Raw genomic sequence first — 21,709 nt, forward strand, 5'->3', positions numbered from 1 at the left:
AGGTGCGTGACGTCATTTATGGACGGCCCCTAAACTCGTAACGATGGTTTAACGCGTAACAAGAGTTTCGTAAGATCTGACTAAGCCAAGCATTTAATGTGAGCCTGGATAACTGCTGAGAGGGCCCGACCAGCCGTGCTGGACTGGTTTTGACTGAGCATCTGTGAAAAAGAGCTTTATCGCTCATCGGATTCCTCCTGCAGTATAAATATTCTGATTCTGTTGGAGAGGCTGTTGACTTGCTGCGGGGTCCACGTGGTGGCTTTGTGAGCAAGCAGAATATAATTAATGCAGCTAATAAATATTGTACTGTAATTCTGCTGCTGCTGCTAAGCCGCATTAACCTAAACCACACTATATATACAAGGACTGTTTTCTTGGAATTTCTCTTACTTGATACTGCTATCGTGCTGTGACGGTTCCACCTGAAGACGGAGGCTTGTGTTGCCTCCGAAACGTCGTGATTTTAATTTTATTTTAATTTTACTTTTATTAATTTTAATTGTAATTTTTTACCTACGTGACTTTACCGAAAACAACTTAAGAATATGAATCCTTGCAGTCACGAAAGCTTCAAATATAGAACTAAACCACACTGGTCAGGTCTCAACAACAGGAAGAACGTTTGATGAATCTGTGATATGAAATCGATTAATCATTAATACAATAGTTCTGTGCACGAAACCTATTTTTTTAAAGTTATTTGTTTAACTTTCCTATACTTTGCACTCCTATCGTGTTTTTATATTGTTTGTTGTAACGTTCTGATCTGCCTCTATTGGATATCTGTCAGGGGGGGAAAAGAGTTTATAGGTCATCGGATGACTCCACTATTAATAAATACAGTGACTCCTCTACTTACGAACGAGTTCGGTTCCAGAGGTCTCTTCGAAAGTCCAACTTCACTCCTGTCGATTCCAAACATGTTGTACGGCGTGTGCACTAAACACGGGGAAAGGCATTCGAAATTGTATAATCTCCTGTAGATGTAGATGCCACTGGTTCTTCATGTTCAGCAGATGTGGACGTCATTGCTTCTTCATGTTCTATTGATGTGGGTGCCACCACCGCCATCTATTGTGCGTGCAGTTGAACTTACGACTCTCGGTCCGAACAGGCAACTGGACATACGGGAAACCAGGTTTGTTCATATCTATGAAAGTTCGTAAGTCGAATTGTTTTCGTAAGTGGAGGTAGTCCCTGGACAGAGTCCCCGGGTTGCGGAAGATCCGACTAACGGACATCAGACCTTACGGAAACGCTCATGTAAAAATTCAACATGCGGAAATGTTTGCGTTAGTTACGTGAGCGCAAGTAGTACAGCGCGGTGGGGTACTAAAACAGCCGCCTCACGCATCGCTTGAGCGTCCCTATGATTAAGGTAAATGGAATCCATCTTTGATTTCGGGGTGGGGGGGGAGAGAATCGTTCAGTTTCCGACTTACGGAAAATTCGGGTTTACGGACCGTTACCGGAAACCGGGTTACGGATAAGCTTATGACTCTTCAGTCGCGAGCGGCTCTCGCGCATGCGCGGGGGAGCCGCGCGTTGTTTATTTGGCGGCGCGCGCTGGGCGGGGTCCGGATTTGAGCCCCCCCCACCCCCCTCCTCGCATTTAAAAGGACGTAGGGGGGGGGTAGTAGCGCAGCTGCACGATAACGTTTTGAAGTGGGCTGCGTTGATGTTACGTTACACGCGAAGTTAGTCTCTAAACATTGAGATATATACGCCGCAAGCGTGTTGATAGGTGCCGTTTAACAACACACGCAGAGTACTCTTCTGTGTGTAACACGCAGCTTACACGCGGAGTGTGTTTAAGGTGCTGTGTGCATTTTGCACGGGTATATGCACGCAGCTTAATGCGATAGTGTACACGGGAGTGCAACGGCATATACATAGTTTACACAAAGTGTATGTCCACTGCACACACTGCAGGATACACAGTTTACACAAAGTGTACACGCATTACGCAGTACATGGAATGCACGCAGAGTACGGAATACGCACAATACACGTGTAACACATGCATGCACAATGCATATTAGTGCTTACGTATAATAATCCTAGTTAGGTCATTCATTGGTAAATAATATAAATACTATTACATTAACGCCGGTTATTAACTGGGGAAACGCACACACGCCGACACGACACTTTAACAGCTAAAAGGGGTACCAATTTGTACCTGCCGTTCTAATCCATTTATGTTGTGATACTTGTAACCGTAAGCTCTGGGATGAATTGTATCCGGTACGCATTTTAAAATAATATTCTCACAGCCACTCGTTTATTTATGAGTCTTGGAATTCCATTTGTAGCAAACGCCTCCAGTGAACGTACCGAAATATGTCCTGTTTCTGCATTTATAACGACCGTACCGCAATGGAATTCTGATTATCAGATTTTAATTAATTGGGGCAGAGTGTATAGTTCGTTAATAGGTTACTATTATCGTTAACAATCGTACATTGCATAAGGAAGGAGTAATTGGGCAGAAGCCCACAGTCATTCATTCACCAGCCACAATCCGCGAGTTCGAGTTTGAAGTTGTCGTGCCGACCTCCTCGCTGAACTTTGACGGGTCGTCCGTCTTGATCCTGGAGATGGAGCACTATTTGGAGGTTAAGGTCATCTTCTTGGCGCTCCTGTTCTTCTTGACGCTGCTATTTGGCCTGCTACCGCTCAAGTTCGTCAGGTCTTCTTCCAGCGCGTCGGGAGGACAACCGGAGCACGGTAAAAACAAGTTAACTCTCACATGGCACCCAGTGTTTTTATTTAACCGTCCGTCTCAACATTTGTTCTACCGCATGTGTACTTGTATGCTGAACTTCTTACTTCGAAACATACGTAGCTAACCGTGCTAATCGAGGTGGAAATGGTGGGGTGGATGGACAACAAACTAAATACACAACAAAAACAATCGGCGCTAAAGAAATTCGTTTTCAATCTGAGATGATTTTTAAAAGTGGATAGATCCCGGTAGCTTCCCAGTAAAATTTGAAGTGGACTTGGGCAGGACACGTTGCTGCGAGTGAACGATGGCACCGTCTCCCGTGGTCCAAGATTGAAGGATTTTTGGAGTAACATCCACAAAGCAGTGATCGGGCACATTTGCTCGGCTTGTGGAAAAGTCATTGTCACGACCCGTGAGAGATTGCGACGGAACTGCGGGGAGGCCCTCATCCAGCAGTGGATTGACCACGGGTTTTAAGCGTTTGTCTCTAACCAACAAAACTTTCATCCTCCCATTTTCGTACAATTGTTGTACGGCCGTGGCCGCAAAAGATGGGTCTTTGCTGTAATATCTGAAGTTTGTTAACATCATCATGCAATCTTGTTCATTTGTGTTCCACATGTGTTAGAAGTCGGGCGAACTTAAGTGTCACAAGTAAGGCAGTGGATTCCAACTGTTGCAATGTGAATAATATTGGTCGCGAAAGCCTACGTGTTAAACTGTTGCATTGTGCCCATGTCGTTTGGACCGCATGTGTCAATACGGATGCTGTGTTAGCTAATTTATTTAAACTAAACTGTAAACTGTTTTATTTGATCAGGTAAGGTGCACTGAGCTGTATAGCTCTTTCAGAAGCGCCCTGGCCACAAATGATAGCTCAACAAAGTGGCTTATCACGTGGAAATGTAATAGCAGCCAAATACTCTAAACGCATGTTTCTAAATGGGGAGGGGGAAAATCTGAGGACCCGGAGAAAAACTCAAAATATACAGCAGGCGCCAGGGTCGGGATCGAACTCAAGATCCTTCTCTCTCTATACCTGGCGAGGTAGTTAACATCTTGCCACCGTGGAGGTGTTTCCGCGCAAGGCTCTATTACCACATCAACAGGGATGTTGTGCCCGATCTCGTTTAGGTCTCGTTCTCCTTTAGGTATTGGAAATCCACGCACGGTTCAGACTGGATAGTCCTATTGATGGGTGACCACGAGGCACGCCAAATTATTATCATCGGCGGCTGCTGCGGGTCTTTTGTTATCTGGTGTGCTCATTACAGGGCAGTGTAGAGATTATCCATCGTTGTACTGTACTTGCGTGTTCCCGCGTCTGTGATCTCTGGCATCACCAACCAACCTGCACTGATCAGCGTGGTGAAGCATGGTCAAACAACCCCAACAATCTGCTTAGTGTGGGGTGGCCGTCGTGCGTTGACTTAAAGGGCTGTGCACACCCATTGGATTCTTTACTCGAGCAATATGATCACAAGTGTTTCATCGAGTTATATCGGAATTAGAAATGTATCTAAATTATCAATTTACCGCATTTCACTTTACATTTGTTCTTCTCTTTGGTCGTGGGTTTAATTTCTGTGCTATATTTTTGTGTGTTCCAGGTCTGCCTTGTAAACAAGACATTGTTTTCTCAATCGTTCCTCCCCTGCTCTCCTCTGCTGGTCTATCTAGACAGGCCCCCATTAAAGTTGCGAGGCCCCTTCTGTCTGCCCTGCCCGAGTGCTGCGTCACTCACGGCTGGACATTTTCTTTTTCGTTTACTCTTTGAACACTTTCCGTCTAAGATAAATGCATTCGCTCGGTCCATTTGTCTGTCCGTCCGTCTGTAGAAGGGGACCATGCTAACCCTTGTCAAGATGATCAAATATAAATACAGTACACCAGGGAATGTTAGTTTATAGTCGTGGTACTCTTACGGACTTTTTCAATAGTTAACTGGCCAAATTGACAAAAAATAGTTGCCAAAAACCTGGTGCTAAAATAAATCCAGCGTTTCTCGAATAAGCCTTTTCACCCTGGGTGAAATTGTTACGAATTTAATGCAGTATGTATTTTGGAAAGTGGTTCACAAAAGCTATGCATATGCATGCTTTTTAAATCCTTTATATTAAGTTCGATTGCTTGCTTGCGTGCTTGCTTGCTTGCTTACGACCGTGCAAATCTTTCGGTCGTTTTTTAACCCACTTCCCGTGATCCAATCGAGCTGACATTTTCCACACAGACTCGTTGTGCGTGACAATTAATTTTAGTGAAACAATGTTTCCAAAATTTTACACTGTTTAGGGAAAAAAAATTTAATTACCAATTGCTTAATGCTGGCAGACAATCATCTGACCAATAGGTGCCAGCCATCTCAAGCCAGAGGACGAGAGGACTCTAGCCGCCACGCATATAAAGGATTTAGAGTGAAAAACTTTGTTTTTACGGGTTAATTTTTTCTTCTTTGTTTGAGAATCAACCTGTACCCCCACCCCCTCTGCCCATACAGGATGTTCCCACTCGCTTGACCCGTGGCACACCTGCTGCTGCTGTGTCATGGTTGCCAGGTGTCTTCTTTCTGTTTCACAGGGAAGGGAGTGATTTATTGTGTCTTACCTGGTAAAATAAAAATAGGTAATAATGGAGATTTCTTGACCATACTTCACCACGCTGTTCGGCGTGGGTTGAAGTGGAAGGCTGGGACAGACAGGGCTATGACTTGCTACAGATGTCAACCATGGCGGGGAATTAAACTCGAGTTGCTGGGTTCATAACGCAGTTCTTTACACATTCGCGACACGAAACTCAACACATTCGTCAAAAAGGCTTTCAGAGGAAGCGTATGATGGGCGACGTTTCAAGCAATGGCCCATCTTCAAAGAAAATCGTGCACCACTGCCAACGCAGTCACCAAATAATTGACGCGTGTGTGCTTTGCCGCACATGGTGGTACTGTACACACCTGTAATCTTAATTAGTTGGGGTCCCACACAAGTGTGTGTGAGATGCCTGAATGCAGTGTGACAAGATGCCTTGAGGAGGTAGCGGCGCAGGGTTCTTCACAAGCACTGTGTGCAGACAGCAGGCGGGTGTTATTTGTCTCTAATGTGCACGTTTCTCTGGCCACTCCAGTTCACTCCCAAAGGCAACATTTTTGTTGTTTTACCGAGTTGACCAAACCTCCCTAAAAGGTTATACTCATGGCCTACTGCTGATGCAGCTTTAAAACAGTCTGCATCAGCAGTAGGCCATGCTTTCCCACCTGATGACGGACGCTTGTGTTGCGCCCGAAACGTCGTGATCTAATTTAGTTGTTTTCATTTATTTTATTTTTTACCTACGTGACTTTACCGAAAAAACCAAAGAGTATGATTCTTTGCCGTCACGAAATCTTCAAATCTAGAATTTTAGGTTATACCGCGTGCTGTTTGGCACGGGGGGGTGGGGTGGTGAGTGGCCAGCACCATGCCCATCCGCCTTTGTCTCCCCAGTGGTGATGTTTACACACCGCAACAGGTACTCATTTGAGGCTGAGTCGACCTAGGTAGCGGAGGCCCAGGACCGGTTCAGATATTCGTCACTGGTGTTGGTCGTGAGTGGGAATCGAGCTCTGGTCGCCGGGTTCGTAGGGCAGTGAACTACTAACTTCGACACTACTGCTCCTCACAGTAAATAACTAACACTCGTAGGAAGTCTTCTTGGTTCTTTCGGTAAAGTCACGTAGAAGGGAAATAATAAAATAATAAAAATGAAACATAATAAAATACAATTCTCATTATTATGTTTTATTTTTATTACTTTATTATTTCCCGTCTACGTGACTTTACCGAAAGAACCAAGACGATGAATCCCTGTAGTCACGAAAGCTTTAAATCGAAACTCGTAAGAAGCTTCGCCGCCAAAGACCCCGTGGTCTTGCCACACCACCCTTTTTATCGCCCCCCCCCTCACCCCGTTTCTTTTAGAACCTTCCAGAAGGTTCTCTGTCTGCTTCTCTTCATCAATCCAATCCCCTTATTTGCTCACCTCCCCTAACCGTCTTTCACCTCGTCGTCCCATTTTCTTACCTTTTTCCCCAATTAAACCCTCCGCCAATTCCATGTCCCACTTCCCAGAAACTGTCCCATTCTGATCCATCCTCGCGTGGTCCTTACAAAGATGAGATTCATTGTCTAAGGAGACACAAAAGCGGGCCCACTTATTGTTGATGGCACGATGATATAGTTAGACGTGAGTGAACGCCACGTGTTTTTTTCGAGCTTGACCCACAAGGGAGGTCGCTTGGATTCGTAGTCATGGTGACTGGGAGACGCTGAGGATTCGGGTTTAATCTGCGCGCATGTGGGGAGGCACGTGCTGAGGTCAGTGAACCCATTCAGCTGCGCGGCACATGGGTTTACTGTGTCCAGTGCTCAACGGGTACGTGTAGGAAGAGCGTATAAACTGATAATTTCGGATTTGAGGCTTTTAAAGTCGATTTCAGATATATATTTTATTTTCAGATCGTTCACATTATATTGCAATTCAACATTTTCATCGCGCAAACAAAAGTGGAATAGCACGCAAGTTGTGTGGCGTGACGCTGCTTCCTGTGACAACATACTTTCGGATTATTAAAAAAAAACTGGATCATCTGAAATTCATATCAAGGCCTGGTTTTAAGATATATTTTTTATCAATCCAAAAACAGGGAACGCATCATTTGTACGGGACATTGTAAATGTCCATATAGTATTTGTGATAGCTGTTCCCACCATTACTCCGGAATAAACAATTCGTACCAACGTGCAAATATCATTCCGTATTACCTGCTGTAACATATGGCTCATAAACATGGACATTGGCAAAGAAAATGGAGCGACAGCTGAAAAGGGGTGTTCAACTAATCAGGGAAAGGCGTACGCTTGTAATTAACACCGAGAGACCAGGGAGGGAAATTCATGGATCAGGGAACGTTTGCAAGTTGAATTGCATCGTATTGACTGTTGAGAAAGTTAGTGGGCTTTGGCAGGACGCGTTGCTAGAAGTATGATGGTCGTGACAACCACTGAAGTGGCAGCCAAAGCAGGGAATGTACCCGGGAGGACATCCACCACAGGGATGGGGCACTGGAAACGGCTCGAGCTCAGGATCCAGATGGATTGCAGCATTTCGGCAACGTGATACATGGCGATAGCTTGGCGAGACCTTCATACAGCAGCGGATCGATCGTAGCTTACGTGAATAAGAAGCTAGGCGCAGTTGCGCACACTTGTAAACCAGGTGGCAGGATTTGTGGCGAGTGCTAAGATCATGTCGTAGGGACACCCACCTTGATGAAAGTTAGGTGGCATTTTTAGGCAGTAATGACTGACAGTTATTTTAGCGACTGGGATCAACGCTTCCATGAGAGTAAAGCTGCCTGTCATCGTTATGGTAACCGTACAATCCAGGGACATGGGTTTAATTGCCATGGGTATGCCGTATTGGGACTGAGATTGTCTGGAGGTGTGCTGTGCAGGACGGTGCGGGTTTACACAGGATTAAGGAACCCTCATTCGCAATGTTGACCTGTCTTAAATATGACATCAGTACACGTGCTGTGCACCTGTAACATTGGGACTGTCAAATAGACCGAGGATACAGTATGACATTCAAATGTAGACCTTTGAAGAATTAATATGAGAATTTATGTTTTTTTTTCAAATGTTATTGTAGCTTCAATTACAACCTGGTCATCATAACTACCCTTTGGTGTCAAAAAGTCAAATTGTGCAGCTCCAATATCTGGTCTCCATCCGATACTCCAGCAACGTGGAATCTATGGCCCACAACTTATTTTCATCTGGCCGTCGGCCACGTGAGGCCAACCACTTAAAAAGAGCCTGAAGGCAGTATTTACACCGTCACTGCAAACATCGTAGCTGCACTTATCGGGTACTTGAGTGTAACATTTTCGACCGGGCAACACTGTGTGTCTAATTTATTACACTCTGTAGCCCGTTGTCTTTCGCATAGTTTTGAGCACACGTTCAATGCAAAGAGTCCTAGCATTATATACGATTAGTGTTAACCAATGTGTGGCCCGCCAATGGTGTTTTAGAGTCTAATGCAACCAACAGTAAATAAAAGGTTACCCACCCTTATGTTACAGCAACGGTTCCCGGAAGCTAGATACTATTCTTTAGTTCCTTGTGCCGTTAATATCTTTGGAATTTTTTAATTGCGAGTCGTTTGCACACGAGACGGAGAGTAATACACAATCTAATTTCCTATAAACATACATACAACAGATCATGTTCACATTGCTCTTATATTTCCGCGAATAGCTCCGCAGCCCGTGTGGTAACAGTCTCTTGTGTCGGTGTCCAATGTGACTGGACCTTCCTCTTTTAACTATTGCTTTTATTTCGGATGCGCCAAGGCAGTTTTGACACACAACGACTCGCTGTCTCACTGTTCACGTGAAATGTGGCGTTAGCTGAAATTGCAACAATACGCTTCTGGGAATACGTGACTTTGTTCGCCCCGCGAGGACATCTACGTTGTTTCAAAAGTTCCCCCCAATATTATTTCCCAATTGTGATTTCTCTCATGCCGCTTGTGATCAGTTTTTGCATATTTTTTTTTCGCTATTCTCCCCAATTACAATCTCACATCATGAGATAACGTTCCCATGTGGGATTCTCGCAGCTCACAAGGCACCATCTTGTGTTTTGGAAAGGTTCTGGGAAGATCACATGAGTGAACGACGTATATTGACACTTCGTTAGGCCATCAACATTGCATCTGTACATGTCAAGCCTTTTTATCAATTCACTGTTGGATAAGGACTTCACAACGCTGGCTCATGTGGTTTGTGAAGGTGGGAAGCATAGATGTGGAAGCATAGAGCAACAATACAACCGTTGATTTTTTCCCCATTGCTCTCTGATAACAAAATAGACGTTTTTAATTCTTCATCTGGAATGAGCCAAATTAAGACCAAAACCAAAATTAAGAAAAAAAAATTGTAAGCAGTCATTGATGACCAGACTGAGGCCATCCACTCACTACGTTCGTGATCCTGGGTTCATCACGGATGGACGACACCCAGAATCAAACATGAGCCCTCGCTGGTACCACCAGCTCATGCCCAACCTAGCCACTTCCACGCTTGTAGGTTTGCTTTCATAACAATTTCCGTCTTCATACTCATCGTGGGGTTAACGTGGTTGGCATTGGCCCTGGTGCAGGGAATGATATGGAGGCCTCTATCTAATTTGCCCCCCTCTTTTTGTAGCCTGGTGGCTGACCTCGTCCAGCCATGGCTGGTCCCAATTTGCAGTTGCCCACCCCCCTTGCACACCCAACTGCTACCAGAGGTCGCAACCGGGTACCCGATACCCGTACCCTACCCGATACCCGGCAACCCATACCCGGCCGGGTACCCTGGTGCGGCCGGGTACGGGTACGGGTAGACCGTGAGTCACTGGTGAGTAACCGTTTGTCACTCATTTCGGGTAGGGTACGGGTACGGGTAGGGAACGGGTACCCGTACCCGGCCGGGTATGGGTACCCATTTGCGACCCTGGTGCGGCCGGGTACGGGTAAGGAATCAAAACCCGTTTGCGACCTCTGACTGCTACCCCACTGCACCATTTTACCTCTTCGATTGCGGTCCTCTTTCGTGCAGTGGATTTCTTTGACAATTCTGGCTCATCGCCTGACGAGGGCTGGTTGTAATCGCCGGCGAAACGTGACGCTCGAATTGGAAAACGTCGTGAGTTTACTCTGCAACATAACCAGTGTGCTGAACTAGTAACAAATTGGCATGTTTTATTTTACGTGACAAACCTTACTTAATTGGCTGTGTCAGGTGGTGGCAAGTTTAATGACACATATTTACGTGATCTAACCCAAAAAAAAATCTTTGCTATAGAGACAAAATAACAAACTCGTGTTCAATCACATTGGTATATGAATGCATTTTCTACAGTTGAACATTCCCATTCCATGCTGGATCCTACGGTTGTGACACAAATGGCGACGATTTTCCTGGCAGGCCTTCGAAGCCGCCTCTTCCAGCTGCTGAGCAGCACTACGGCCGGCGTCTTCCTCGCCACGTGCCTGCTGGACCTGCTGCCCGACTACCTGGCCAGCATGCAGGAAGCCCTCTCCGACCTGCGCGCCACGGTGCGTGTACAAACACGCACGCGCGCGTACAAATACGCACGCGCGCACACTTTGAACACATTAACGATTCACTCTGGCGTCCCCATCGACTCGAGGAATTGCCAAGGTTCATGATCTCGGTTTGATTTGGCTTGATTAATTTTTCGTGCGTCTCGTTTTTTTTGACAGTCTCATTTGTATTGTTTATCGTTGTTACTGTCTCGCTTGCTTGGTTTTGTGTATTTCGTATAATTCGGATGTCATTTGCAGGTAAATTCCAGAAATGATAAGTAATCGATTTTCACACGTTTTATTCCATGTATCGCTCTCACCATCACCATCATCATTGTAGGAGCCAATGTTAATGAATGATTCACGATGTGCTGTTTTAATAATACAAATAGTAAAAATGCTCACATCTCGGATTAGCACGGTTGGCTATGTAGGGTGTGAAAGAAGTTCAACAGACATACATAGACAACATAAATTGCAGAAAAGTCTTACTGACCCTTCAGACTTTTTCCAGGGAGCGTCCTACATTGGGACGGTGTGCGTGGACAGAGGAAACCAGGGTTAGGAAAGAAAAACTTCTGCCTAGTTTGAATCCACAATCCACGTTCTCTTCCACCATCTCCTGACCACCGAGCGACCACGCAGCTGCAGGAGTTTCACCAACCGCTTGACCTTCGAAGTATGCATGTACGTTGAGTTTCTTTCGCACAGTACGTAGCCAACCGTGCCAATAGGAGGTGCGGGGGAAGGACAACAAACTAAACACCAAAAGCAGTTCTAAGGAAATGCGCTTTCAATCTCAGGATTTAAAAGTGCATAGCTCCAGTGGCTTCCTGATATCGGAAAGCAAGAGTGCACCTGAGATCGCGCGATGCGTTGACCGTCGATGTTTGATGGCCAGCCATAATCCCCTGCTGCGAGGATGACCGGAGTTTGCACGATGGTTTATGCTCCTTGACGAGATCAGCAAGGCATCGTGATTGTGGGGTGCTACGGTGGTGAGATGTTAACTACCTCGCCTGGTATACAGGAGGTTGCGAGTTCGATCCCGACCCTGACGCCTGCTGTATATTTTTGGAGTTTGCCTTTTTTTCCGTGGTCGTGTGGATTTTTATCCGGGTGTTCCGTTTTTTCCTTCCACGCTTAGAAACAGGCGTTTGGAGTGTTTGGCTGCTATAAATGTCCACGTGATAAGCCACTTCGTTAAGGTATCATTTGTGGCCAGGTCACTTCTGAAGAAGAGCTATATAACTCGGTGAACCTTACCTGGTAAAATGAATAGATTTGAGTTCATAGTTTAATTTAGAACGCTTCGCACATCTACTGCCACCACCCATGACTAGGGTAAGCCTGCTATGGGGTGAGGGCATTCGTGTCATGAAATGAGTGGATTTATTTCGTCCAAAGAAGTGGCCGGTGCACGACCTGACCAATGTTGGCGTGGGGTGCAGTGCACAGTGCAACTAAAATTCTTTGAGTCAAGTAACGTTTTGTGCTCCAACACAGAGGGCAGATTGTAGAGACATAGAGTGCGTGACAAATTAGTCCTCGCTGCTTTCGAATACTGCACTCCCACACGCATCGAGTCCGCATCAACAGCGTTACGTGTCTGTGTCTTTCTTTTTAAGGGGGCCATGGGGTAGTGGTGCGGGACTGCTGGTCATGAGACTTCTTAACCGAACCGCCTGTCACATGCCTGCGAAAAAGTACAAATGTCAAGCTCACGCGATGGCTTTGTGCGTACGCAGTCATGGTATGCATTACGATGGGAATGTTAGCTTCTTGCTCTCAAGATACTACTGTTGCAGCGCACTAAACTTACATGCCATTCTTTGTGCAATAGAGGCTCTCGTTAACAAAACAAAGCATACTTTTGCATGTTAAAATGTAATCGTCTGCAATGTAGCTTGGTTTTTGAGCGATTCGCAAAATTCGGTTCATAAGTATGCCACATGGCCTTGGAAGGCTGGACAAGGAGCACTTCATGCCCATTTGGCATTCGTACTGTTTGCGCAGTCGACCCGAGTTATTGGAAACTTGAGGCACGTCTGCATCTGAATGCAGCATCTGTTCAAATAAATGTTTTCAAATAACAGTACACTCATGAATGCAGGTACATCTACACTGGCTTTGGCGATCGTACCGTTAACAGGACCTAGTCATGATGAAGCTGGCCTTGTACATTACGGGTCATGGTTTTTGTTGATGTACGTTGCTCATTTGCGGATGTCCGTGTCCCCCTGAATAGTATGGAGAGCAAAAGAGCACGCAGGAACACGTGATCGGAATTAAACTGAGAGAAAGATTAGCACATGGATTAGAGGAACATGCACAAGTCGAAGACAAATTATCGACTGGTAAGAAAATTAATTGGGCCTAGGACAGGATGTGTCTCTCGAAGGGATAATCGCTGGTGGCCGAGGCCAATTAATTATCGGCAGCCAAAGGAGGCAACACGGCCAAAAAGATGTCGGTTCCGGAGATAGAATAAGTTAATGAACTCGTGCGCAGGAACTTGATGAACTGTTACATCGCAGTAACATAAGAGATTGCGGCGGCTTCGGCAGACTTTCTTGCAGCCGTGGATAGATCATGGCTGGTCATGACCTCGGATAGGCGAGCGAGACATCCATAAGCAACCCTTCACTTCGCAATCATCCTGATTTCCCGTTCTATTGCGATTCTGATAATTGTCATTACTCTGCCATCGGTAAGTGACATTGGAAGTCATTCCCGCTGCGCCAGGTGAAGGGTGCCCCCCCGTTCTGAATCGCGGTGCGTGCTTTTAACACCGCCATTTGATTCCGCAGACTGCTTTCCCGCTGGCCGAGTTTATCCTATCCGTCGGCTTCTTTGCGGTGATGCTGCTGGAGCAAGCCGTGCTTTCCTTGCACGGCCGCACGATGACCTTGTCAGTGGCGGCGGCGGCGGCGGCATCATCAAGGAGCAGCAGCTCGGAGACACGGGCGCTCCTCTCCCCCGCGAGCTCGTCGCCCGCCCCAGAATCCCCGCACGTCAAGGCCGTCATTCTGCACCCGCCCACCGCGTCGAAGTCTGCCGCCGCCGACCCGGAACCGGGCCGCTGGGCCTCGGGGGGCCCCGGCGCGCCCGCCGAGGACGCGGAGGTGGCCGCCCACCTTCACGTGGACCGCAGCTCCCACTCGGCGGTGCGCGCGTGGGGCCTGCTCATCTCGCTGGCGCTGCACTCGGTGCTCGAGGGGCTGGCCGTGGGGCTGCAGCAGCCCGGCCTACCGGGGGCATCCCTGGCCGGCCTGGTGGGGCTGTGCGCCGCCGTCGCGGTGCACAAGTGCGCCGTGGCGTCGGGCCTGTGCGTGCGCCTCGTGCAGGCGCGCCTGGGCCGCCAGACGTCGTTCGCCGCGCTGCTCGGCTTCGCGCTCACGTCGCCCGTCGGGGTCACCGTCGGCATCGCGCTGCTCGACTCGCCGGCGCTCGCCGAGAGCCACATGCCCCGCGCCGTGCTCCAGGTGCGCTAGATCACGCACGGCCGGTCGTGTGCGCCGACGTGCGATCGCCGTCGGCCGAGCCTGTCGTGGCGTTGTCAGTGGCCACTGTCGTCTATTTTCGGTGCTTGTTTGGGCATGTTGGCTACCTTTGTAGTGTTATCAGTGAGCGCACTATTATGTTGGCTACTGTCATAGTGCGAGTAGTGATTGCACGATCATGCATGCGGGGGAGCGGTGGTGTGGTGGTTGGCATGCTGTGGCATGAAACCCGGCGACTTGGATTCCCGGCAATGGCTAACATCGGGCAAACGCGATATCTGAACTAGTCCTGCATTTCTACGTCTATGTTCCTCATCTTCAGCAACCCGCACTGACCAGGTGGGCGAAGTATGGTCAAACAAACAAACACGCATGATCTACCTGGAGTGGAGGGGGGGGGGGGAGCCTTCAGCAGTGGATTGGAAAAGTAGTAACACTTTTTTTTGTATGTAATCATGCTGGTCACCAACGCATTATTATCACCATCACAACTGTGAGGCATACCGGATGATCTCAAAATCTGCAACAGCGCTTCTTGGCCCAATCACTTGCGCATGTCAAGAGGAAGATCTTTGCTCGTGTGTAACTGCGTGTTTGCATCTTGTGTGTGTTGCCAGGGCCTTGCGACAGGAACCTTTCTGTACGTCACCTTCCTGGAAATCTTGCCACATGAGCTCAACAGCCAGCACTGCCGGCTGCTGCGCGCCGTGTGCCTTCTCGTTGGCTTTTCCGTCATCACCGTGACGCTCTTCGCCACTACCTGAAGAAAATCTTCCCGCCGGGCCTCTCTCTACGAGAAGGCCAAGGCTCTGCCGCTGCACCGTCGGGGATACTTGCCTGGTTCCCTTGCATCGTCACTGATCCCTTGCCCTCTCCTCCTCCATCTACTCCCCTCTCTGCCCGTTCACATTCTCCACTGCCGCCACCTCGTCACATGGGTCGTGGGTGGTACTGCAATGCTATCCTTTGTTGCACCAAAATAAACGAAACCCCCGGTGCGTTGTTTTATGCAGTTAACACCGCCTGTTGTAACGCTTAACTCTGTTGGACTTTACTTACAGACACTCGCGCAGTGGCGCAATGCGGTTGGCATGGGCCACGGTCCCTTTTCAATTTCCTCTCTCTGTAGCCTGGTGGCTGGGCCCCCGTCTTTGACCCGTGGGACCCCCTGTGCAGTCGCACCGCCTGTACACTCGATAGCTACGCCACTGCTCTTTAGCCCGGTGTATAGAGGTTATCCGTTGTAAGGTAAATTGATTCAAGATAAAAGAGTGAATCGCGTGTAATGACATTGGTGTATTAATACACGTTCTAAAGTACAGCATACGCTGTACTATAATCTGGCTTGCACAAACAACAACAACGTGACACGTACACGATTGCCACACATCTCATTATTCTGAGACTGCTTGAAAGTGAAAAAAGTATTTTGATAGCCATCATCTATTAATTGGTCTTAATGAAATGGCTTTGATCGGTAGTTGAAACGGACGCTGCTTCGGCGTAAGTGCAATGTTTTCGCGTGTCACGTGTTCTGTTATGTTTCCCAAATGTTTTGTTTCGTAAATAGGAAGGATGCTTCAAATAAAAGTACATTTTTACGCTCGCAACACATGCATCAAGTTGCGTGTGTAAGAATGTATGGGTTAGTCTGAATGCGTTGTATGTAATGGGCTTGTGTCACTCCGGGTGCTACGTATATTTTACTTGCACTGTTTAAATACTGAAGAATCGATTTGTTGAATATAATCATGATCATAAACCGTGACAATAGAATCAACAAGGATGATGCATTGTTCCACCCGTAATCATAACTTTCCTATTCCAAAACAAAGTTATAGGATTCTATCCCATACCAGAGAATCTACAGGTATGGTGAATTGTTCCACCCATAATCCAAAACTCCCTATTCCGACTCTGAAAAGTTATACGACTCCATCCCATACCATTTACATGAAGTATATCACATTTTAGGAACTGTTTTCAGTGGTGTAAAAGCATACCATTGAGCGTAAATGTGTTACCAACATCATAAACTAAAACTGCCCTTTTAGTTAAAACAATTACTGTGAAATAATCTAATGTTTTTCATCTACAGTGTTTCTTAAAAAATAAGTCGTGCTTAAATTATGTATTGTGTATTCGCCAGAATAGCAAACAAATTATATCACCAAAAGGTTAGTTTTTTCTCCACTGCAATATTGTGACAATATTCAAAATATAGTCATTGAAGATATACAACTATATGTTATTCGTGGTAGAGCAGCAGCTACAGGTATTCAATTCGTGACCACGGCTAACATCAGTAGTGAGTAATTGGGTACCTGTTAAACCAACCTACGACCATTGCGGTGAAGTATGGTCACACAACACCCATGACCGACGTGGGGAGGCCTTCATCCAGCAGTGGATTGATACAGGTCTGTAGCTAATATCGTATGTTGTGAAGAATTGCGTAATGTATACATGTGTGGCAAATGGCAGGTAGTTTTCAAATGTCAATTGAAAGTTAAGATAAACGTAACAGTAACGAGTGTAATGTTTGCAAGTTAAACAGATGCAGAAGTTTTGGAGCTGCTAAAAGACACTAATAATTTAAAAGCATCCATAAGTTGCTACTGTTTTGTTTTACAACCCCTTAATATAAGAATTGAATGTTTATAATGCAGAAGCAAGTACAATCTCCGTGGTCTTTTGTACATTTGACTGCTTAGTTTCCACATTCGTAGGACAGGGAAGTAGTCTGTATCATATAATACAGTAATCATTGCAGAATTACACCGAGTGGTTCTGCCTTATCACTTGTTTGCCTATCTTACCGTCTCAAATTTATTGCCAGAAGCGTGTGCACTTTTTTGGGGCCTGTGACCAGATCGCCAAGGATGCACCCGGTGTTATCAAAGCTCAAAAGCCAAGCAGGTGTTAAGCCTGGATAGTACTTGGATGGGTGACCACCATACGCACACAGGTTGGCGTGTGGCTCAGTGGGGGGCCGATCAGAACGTCTTATGCTTCAACCAATACTGGCCATTGTGGTGACGAATGGTCAAATAACCTTTTGCGACTCACGTGCCATGAAACGGCCGTTATCCAGCAGTGAATTGTGGCGCCATATTGGCATATGTTAACAACCTCGCCTTGTATACAGGGGACATGGGTTCGATCCCGACCCTAATGCCTGTGTAATTGTGGTCGTGTGGATTTTTCTCCGAGTCCTCCGGTTTTCCGCTCCACATTTAGAAACATGCCTTTTGAGTATTGGGCTGCTATCAATTTCTACACGATAAGCCACTTCATTGGGCTATCATTTGCGGTCAGGTCGCTTCTGAAAAAAGAGCCATATAACTCCGTGGGCCTTAACTGGTAAAAAAATTAACCCGTAAAAACAAAGTTTTTCACTATAAATCCTTTATATGCGTGGCATCGGGGCGGCTAGAGTCCTCTCGTCCTCTGGCTTGAGATGGCTGCCACCTATGGGTCAGATGATTGTGTGCCAGTATTAACCAATTGGTAAATAAATATTTAAAAAAAATTCCCTAAACAGTGTAAAATTTTGGAAAAAAAATTTCACGAAAATTCATTGTCACGCACAACGAGTCTGTGTGCAAAATGTCAGCTCGATTGGATCCCGGGAAGTGGGTTAAAAAACGACCGAAAGATTTGCACGGTCCTAAGCAAGCAAGCAAGTGAACTTAATATAAAGGATTTAAAAAGATAAATAGTTCAATTTAGGCTTGATAGATACGTACGAGTACAGCTTTTATGAGTGCAAAAGTTGCCTCGTGTTGCATGCACGTGACTCTGCATCAATTTTTATTTCCCAACGCATAGAGAGAAGACAACCGGAAATACGAATGTGTGTGTAGAACTGGAGGTATGGAGGAACGGGACTTACGGAGACTACCGTACAAGAGTTAAGAAATCTGGAAAGGAAGCTTTGTGCACAGAATCGTTCCGTTTTCCCACGCACAGCATGTGGACAACCATGCTTGCCAGCTGTGACATGCGTCACTGGTTTTGTGCAAATTCCAAATGTTTACACTAAATTTCACAACTTCCCATTTTTATCTTGTCAACTTTTAATCGGCCTTAATTTCAAAAGGCACATGCCCACTGCAAATCGCATTCGCATTGGTGGACACGTACAGGCCTTTTGTCAGTCTAATGCTAGATGAGGCTCTAACGCACGCCTTGCGGATCATGGGGATTTATTTGACCATAATTCATACCCGCTGGGAAATGCGGATTGGTAACGGCGGGAAGCATAGATGTACAATACAACAATGGGCTTTGCTGCATTGCCATCTGTTGACAAAACAATTCCACTGCAGCTGACCACACCTGTTATGTCAGTGTTTGTCACGAATTTTGAGGGGTGTGAGACTTTTTGCCGATGAGTCATCAGTATGAGGGCCGCCACACATTTGAAACCATCTGGTTTGACAGCATGATGGGGCGTTTACACATTTGTGCATTATCGGGGGCCGAACTAAAGGCTATCAGTGGCCTGCGGGCCTTGCAATGAAGAACACTGCATGGTGGTCACCCATATAAACACTCTCCAGGCTCCGCCTGCTTGGCTTCAGAATTCTGACATTGCTGGTTATTTGGTAATCGGCATTTGACACCTTGGCAACTGCCAATCTCGTCTGCATTAAGAATTGCGGGTCATTTGAATAAACAAAGCAGTTACAATATTCCAAAGACTAAAAAAGACGTTTGTGCCCTCTTGCGGTTAAGCGATGGTAATGTCCGTTGATAATTATTGGCACAGCGCTTGCCAAAGTGCCATATAGGCATTGGCCACCAGGCGACATCAACGAACGTCCTATTGAATTAAAATCAACGAATTTCCCTGCGAGCATACCACTTTGCGGCTATGCTCTGGGTGTATCTCCCACCCCACCACAGAACCCACACAATTCCACTTGGGGGCAGTCAGAATGCGTGGGGGGGGGGGGTTATGAATGTTTTTCCACGTGGGAGAAGTACTTGCTTCCAAATTGCCCCCTTCCATTCTGCTCCAAGCCCGCGACTCCCACATGACATGATTAATGAGGGCATTACCGTAATTCCAAGAAGGCTCGCAAATGGTTATCGGAAATGATCTCATGGCAGGTTGTGCGCCAGTTACGTGAGCGGTCTTATTTTAAATCCCCATCAGCACAATTGCGGCACGGCACTAGGTTGCCTGAGGTCAACATCCCATGACCTGATGGCACATAATTGACTAATGTCCTTGATTTAAACCAGTTGAGAGAACATTTTAGACCATGTTTTTTTGCAAGGGAAAGATGAGAAAATTATTTGGAAATATTATGATCATCAACCCTATCGGACTTCATCGATTACGGGATTTCCAAGCTGTCACTATACATTTCCACATGATAAGCCACTTCGTTGAGCTGTCATTCGTGGCCATGTTGCATCTGAAAAATAAGCTGTTAGCTACGTAGGCTTCACCTGGTAAAATAAAATAAAAGATTAGTTTTAGTTTTTTAGTGATTTGCTTACCTTTCCGATACAATACTTTGTACACATATCGTGGTTTTGTATTGTTGTAACTTTCTGACCCGCCCCTACTGGACATCTGTGAAAAAGAGCTTCATAGTTCATCGGATTCTTTGAGTATAAATAAAGATGCGGATTCTAATTATGTTTGTCTCATCTTCTTGGTTCTTTCGGTAAAGTCACGTAGAAAGGAAATAATAAAATAATAAAAATGTAACATAATAAATAGAATAATTTTATTATGTTTTATTTTTAAATAGAATTATTTTATTATGTTTTATTTTTATTATTTTATGATTTCCCTTCTACGTGACTTTACCGAAAGAACCAAGAAGATGAATCCCTGCAGTCACGAAAGCTTTAAATCGATGTTTGTCTCGACCACCAGGCCATCGTCTTCTCTTGTGGGATCTGTGGTCCTGTGCAAGTCGCCTTGAGTTCGTGTATGTTCTCTTTGATCACACTTACATAATGCAGAATTATGAAATTACTACTATAACGAGCCAAGAATATTTGTTTGTGTGTAATGCGCGTGACGTCACTCCACATGCCGCACCCCTCCCCCCCCTGTCATTAATATTCATGAGCTGGTGGATTTTTACACTCACGCAGGTCGAGCGGAAATACAAATTGTTTCTCCAATTCGCTTTAAGTTTGACGTTTCTTTATTGAAAGTGAATCTAAAAAATAATTATACGCAGCAACAAAGTGGATTTGGTGTCTTTATTTATTTTTTCAGCAGTCGAGACAAAAGGTAAGTCTAGTTTATGCTTCTACATTATGGTAAAATAGACATTTCTCGGCGATTTTCCAGATACAGATATTGTATCGAATTCCAATTTATTTAAACCTCAGCTACCGAAAGCAGAAGAAAATAAAATATCAGTGCAGTGAATTTGAACACATTAAAGATCCGTTATATACAGTGCTACAATGACATGAAGTGAGGTGTTTGATGACATACTTTCGTGCAAGATTCACTGCCATACTCTGCTCAATTTTTTCGTAAATATTACAGCTTCCGTCCTAGAATGGGCAAAGACGCTAGTGCTTAAAGCACAATCAATAACCTCAGTGCTACAATGTTAAAGCATATTATCAATACCGTACGGTGTACATGAATGCTTTACAATTAAATGCTTTACAAAGTATGTGTAAGGTGGAATCTAATTGACAATTGGTCACAGAAAATTATTTAGTTTGAAGTATATCGGATTCGCTTCACCCCCCAGATAATTATATTTTTAGACATTTACGTTTCCTCCCTTCTCACAATTAATTTGCTAAATTAGCAGTTGCTGTTTTACAGGTGTGTACTTTTATTACACGCAAGCATCTTGGGACAACTTGTGAAAGGTGGTGTATCATATGTATGTATTATAATTCGTATCACAGTACAGTACTACATTATTAGGAATCCTGGGAGGAGTAGTGACCCTCTTGTTAGTGCACTGCACTATGGACCCAGCAATCTTTGATTCCTGGATGATATCAGTGGCGAGTGATGTCTGCACCCCTCCTGGGACTCCCTACACTCGGTGGCTAGGAGATGTTAACTATCTCGCCTGGTATGCAGGAGGTCGTGGGTTCGATCCTGACCCTAACGCCTGCTGCTCTATATTAGGAGTTTGCATATTCTCTCTGGTCTCGTGGATTTTTCTCTGGGTGCTCCGGTTTTTCCCTCCAGTTTTAGAATAAAACATGCCTTCAGAGTATTTGGCTGCTATATATGTCCACACGATAAGCCACTTTCACAATTGGAACCTCCTTTGCCAGTAGCAAAATATGATAATTGTTTTTTTACCCTTTTATCTGGCAACAAAACTGA

The 21,709-nt window shown here is 45.6% G+C and overlaps 1 protein-coding gene across 1 annotated transcript; it reads left to right on the plus strand.

Moving 5' to 3' along the window:
- Positions 1-1,655: 1,655 nt before the first annotated feature.
- SLC39A1 (solute carrier family 39 member 1) lies at positions 1,656-20,523 on the plus strand. Its single transcript, XM_078592460.1, has 4 exons — positions 1,656-2,733; positions 10,746-10,876; positions 13,678-14,352; positions 14,988-20,523. Exons 1-4 carry the CDS (start codon positions 2,604-2,606, stop codon positions 15,132-15,134), a joined length of 1,083 nt encoding a protein of 360 aa, XP_078448586.1. The 5' UTR covers positions 1,656-2,603; the 3' UTR covers positions 15,135-20,523.
- The last annotated feature ends 1,186 nt before the right edge of the window (positions 20,524-21,709 follow it).

The sequence above is a fragment of the Lampetra planeri genome, chromosome 3 (assembly GCF_965212315.1).
Source record: "Lampetra planeri chromosome 3, kcLamPlan1.2.h2, whole genome shotgun sequence".
Taxonomy (NCBI): domain Eukaryota; kingdom Metazoa; phylum Chordata; class Hyperoartia; order Petromyzontiformes; family Petromyzontidae; genus Lampetra; species Lampetra planeri.